General features: G+C 49.9%; 1 protein-coding gene across 2 annotated transcripts in view; it reads right to left on the bottom strand.

The window, feature by feature from the left end:
* Positions 1 to 4,525, bottom strand: part of LOC107106596 (hepatoma-derived growth factor-related protein 2) — a 59,977-nt gene that overhangs the window by 31,847 nt on the left and 23,605 nt on the right. The window contains exon 7 of one of the 2 annotated variants that reach the window (XM_015406785.1): positions 641 to 797. In XM_015406785.1, coding sequence (XP_015262271.1) covers positions 641 to 797 — 157 coding nt within the window. Of the gene's footprint in view, positions 1 to 640; positions 801 to 4,525 lie in introns of both variants that reach the window. The other variant, XM_015406778.1, reaches the window with a different exon arrangement.

A 4,525-nucleotide genomic window follows, 5' to 3' on the forward strand; every position in this document is an offset into this window, starting at 1 on the left:
CGGAACATCTCTACCCAGCATGCCCTGTGGAACTGCATTAAGCAGGGGTCATTTCCTGCAGGAGCACACAGGAGCGGAGCTCCGGCAGTGAAGAGCCCAGGGGGCGGGCACATGCAACAAGCCCCACCCCCTGCTCCCAGCAGCCCTCAGTCAGAGCAAGAAGCAGCCAGGTAAGTTGCAGAGCCCCACCCAGCTCCCCCGGTCCAAAACAGTCCAGTGGCACCTTTAAGACCAGGTTTTATTAAGGGACAAGCTCTCCCTCCTCTGTGAAGACAGATCTGCACGTCCCCCCCCCCCATAGCTAGCAATCCAAAACAGTCCAGTGGAGCCTGAGCGGTGGGTGTTGCCTTCTGACACACTTCCGGTGATGTCAGGGGGTGTGGCATATGCAAATATGCTAATGAGTTATGCTAATGAGCTCCTGCACCTCTTTTTCCTAGCATTAAGTCCCGTAGGGCACAGATGTTGTTCGGCAGAGTCCCACCAGGTTGAGACCAAGGACAGCCGGCTGTGTCTCGATCCAGGAACCATCAGTAGGTTCTTATCCTCCAAGTGCAGTGCTCTTTGGGGGGCATACCATGAGAGGCGGTCTCGGAGACACATCAGTTAACAGCACAGGCTACAGAAACACAAGACCTACCTGGCTTCCGTCCCCGGGACGGCTTCTTGACGGACTCATCCGAGTCAGAGTCAGACTCTGATTTCGGCGCCGGAGCCCTGGCGTTCTCTCCGTCCTCCTCGTCTTCCTCCTCCTCTGACTCCGGCTTGGACTCCGAGTCGGAACCTGATTCCACCTTCTGCTGACGAGTCGAGAAAATTGTGTTAGGCCAGGCATCTGGCATTCAAAGACACAGACTGTTCTGGGGAAAGGAGGCTCTGTTCAGCTGTTTGCGCGTGATGTTGGGAGGGCGCTCGGAGACGAACCGGAGGTGACTGAAGACAGGCGGGACAGCTGCCTGGAAAGACCCCCGGGAAAGCGCTAGGATCCTACCCTCTTGCGCTGAAGCAGACAGATGGGATCACCCTTTTGAGGCGAAAGCATCTTCCAATAACCAGCATTATTAAACTTTAAAGCTTGATTGTAGTGGGGCAAAAAGCTGGGAAGCCCGTTCAAAAAATTAGGGACGCATGCTGTGTTTTGGGGGGTGGAAGGTTATTCATTGACAAAAGCTCAGTTAAGTCGCTGGGGACCAGCGTTCCCTCTAAGCTGCGTTAATGTGAGCTAGCTCACAGCTTTTTAGCCTCCGGCTCACACATTGATGGCTCCGGCTCACAGGAAGGATGGGGCTCCAGAGCAAACTGACTTTATGCAGTAGCCAAATCGCTCGCTCACAACTTTAATGCTGGTAGCTCACAAAGGGGAATTTTTGCGCACAGGAGGACTCCACAGCTTAGAGGGAGCCTTGGCTGGGACTCAAAGGTAACTTGGGGTGGCCCAGTATGAAAAGCGGACCTGAATGTTTCCTGAAGTGACTTCAATGATGGCACACGGCTCTAATGGGAAATTTTATAAATCTGTCTAAGCTTGTTTTACTAAATCCTACTCTCCCCAACTTTCCTGATAGTTTGAGGGGGGGGGGGGAGTTGGATTCACACCCTGCCCTTCACTCGGAGTCTCAGAGCGGCTGACAATCTCCTTCCCCTTCCCCTCCCCACAACAGACACCCTGGGAGGGAGGTGGGGCTGAGAGAGCTCTTGACAGAAATTGCCCTTTCAAGGACAGCTCTTGTCAGAACTACGGCTTGCCCAAGGTCATCCAGCAGCTGTGAGTGGAGGAGTGGGGAATCAAACCCGGTTCTCCCAGATTAGAGTCCGCACACTTAACCACGACACCAAACTGGCTCTCTTAGCGGATATGTCCTTGTGGTTCAGGAAAAGTAGAGACAATGGAGCACATATTATTGCATTGTGTGTACTATAAAGAAATTCGAGTAAAGATTAGAGTCCGCGCACTGAACCACTGCCCCCAACTGGGGTAGCTGTTTTGGTCTGTCACGGGACAGTCAGATTCGAGTCCAGCTGCACCGTAGAGACCGACAAAGTTCCCGGGGTATCAGCTTCCGAGAGCCAAAGCTCCCTTCATCGGATATGAGCAGGAAAGAAGACCTCGGAGTCTTTATATCCCAATCAGGCGGGAGGGATGTTGTAAAGGAGGAACTCAGGATGCAAGGGTACAACGCATACTGTAACCAGCTTGATCGCCGAAAGACTGAGCTCACGGGACCCTCTGGTTTGTTGCTTTGCACCCAAACAGACCCCCCCCTGCACATCTGGGAAACTGCTGCAAGCTCTACTCTCCTTTCAAGAGGGTGCACAGGATGTCAGGAACCAGCGACTGACCTGTCACATTCAGGCTGAGCTTATTGCAACGTACTGCTGAAGAGTCGATGTCAGCTCAGTTAACAGCGAGTGGCAAAATCTGAAGGTGTGTCTTTGCCCCGCCCTTAATGGGGGGGGCTAGGGAGGAGGAGGAGGAGGAGAGACAACCCAACATCTGCTAGCTAATACAGTTTGCTGGAAGGAGGAAAGCCCTATCGGCTGCTGCCCAGAAACAGAGAGACTGTAGAAATGGTTGACTGGATCTCACAGACTGCATTCTGTGCAGCATGACTTCCTTCTTCCTCCAGTCATGTGTGGCCCGAGATGTCCCCAAAATGCTGTTTCGGGGGGGGGGGCCACAGCACGAGGGATCCTTCCCCCAGGAACATCATGAGAGGGAGTCTGCCCCAGGCAGAGGGAAATCAGTTAAAAGCTATGGTCTATTCCTAGACTTTGTGACATAAAAAAATTATACCTTTGATGGAAGGGGCACACATCCTGACAAATGGAATCTTTGACACCGGGTTTGTTGGCTAATGTAGATATTTTTTTAGGCTAAAATTACTTTAAAATTAGACTACTTACAAATTGTATTAATTGTATTTTTTATGCTTATGTAGAACAATTTGAAGAATTGGCACGGCTACTTCCTATGGCCTACTATACAAACTTGTAGCAATTGCAAAAGCGTATAAGGGAATCCCAGTACAAAATTTCTTATTTTAAGCAAATTTATTACTACATATATTTACTCTATACAATTGATATGTAACAATCAGGCTTTTGTCTCCCCCCCCCTTTCCCCCTCCCTCAATAATTTCAGAAAACAACATCTGGGCATATATATATATAAATAAAAATTATGTGTGTATTTCTGGATGTGTGTCATTGTAATATAAGAGAAAAAGAAGAAGAGATTGGATTTATACCCCGCCCTTCACTATCCAAAGGTGTCTCAGAGCGGCTGACAAACTCCTTTCCCTTCCCCTCCCCACAACAGACACCCTGTAGGGTAGGTGGGGCTGAGAGAGCTCTTGACAGAAACTGCTCTTTTTCAAGGACAGCTCTTATCAGAACTATGGCTTGCCCAAGGTAATCCAGCCAAGTGCAAGTGGAGGAGTAGGGAATCAAACCCGGTTCTCCCAGATTAGAGTCCGCGCACTTAACCACTACACCAAATTGGCAAATAAAAAATACTGACCACTGAGGAAGGCCTGAAGGGGCCGAAACGCATATGGTCCTTAGGTCAAAAGGTTTTACCCATCAATTGTATTTGTATAATAGCTAACTTGGTTGTATAAACCTTTTAAGTCTGAGACAGACGATTTCTTTTAACCACAGTATGTTTTAGCTACTGGCTTTCGAGCAAGGGAACCTTTACCTTACACCCTAATAAAGGAGCTGCGGTGGCTCAAGTGGTTAAGACGCTGAACTGCAGGCTGTGGAAGGTCGGTAGTTCAGCAGTTCGAGACCTGAGTGTGCCGCATGAAGGAGTGAGCTCCTGTCTCTAGTTCCAGCTCCTGCCAACCTACCAGTTCGAAAGCAAGAAATTGCAAGTAGATAAATAGGGACCACTTTGGTGGGAAGGTAACAGTGTTCCGTGCGCCTTGGTGTTTAGTCATACCGGCCACATGACCACGGAAACGTCTTCAGACAGCGCTGGCTCTTCGGCTTTGAAACGGAGATGAGCACCACAACCCTAGAGTCGGATTCGACTGGCTTTCAAGCAAGGGAAACCTTTACCTTTACACACCCTAATAAACATCTGTATATTTTTAATATAATATAGTTGTTAGCTTGACCCTCTTAGTTCGCAGCGTATTTCCGGGGAGCCCCCCCCCCCCATATTCCTAGACTTTTACAGCTGGTGCCGGGCTAGCAAGAGAACCCGCCACGAAATTTAAATCCCTCCCCAAATCTGTGGAACCCTGTACGTTTACTAGATGTGCTCCTGATCAAATACTGTCTGCTGATCACCCGTGATTTGGCCGTTAGTGTGGCTTTTCTGAAGCCAAGAATGCCCTTGTGTGGCCCTGACCTGGATCGCCCAGGCAAGCCTGATCTCGTCAGATCTCGGAAGATAAGCAGGGTCAGCCCCGGCCAGCATTTGAATGGGAGACCTCCACGGAATACCAGGGTCGTGATGCAACAGAGGCAGGCAGTGGCAAACCACCTTTGAACGTCTCTTGCTTTGGAAACCCCACTT

This window comes from Gekko japonicus, unplaced genomic scaffold (genome assembly GCF_001447785.1).
Source record: "Gekko japonicus isolate JY-2015 unplaced genomic scaffold, Gekko_japonicus_V1.1 scaffold1972, whole genome shotgun sequence".
Taxonomy (NCBI): Eukaryota; Metazoa; Chordata; class Lepidosauria; order Squamata; family Gekkonidae; genus Gekko; species Gekko japonicus.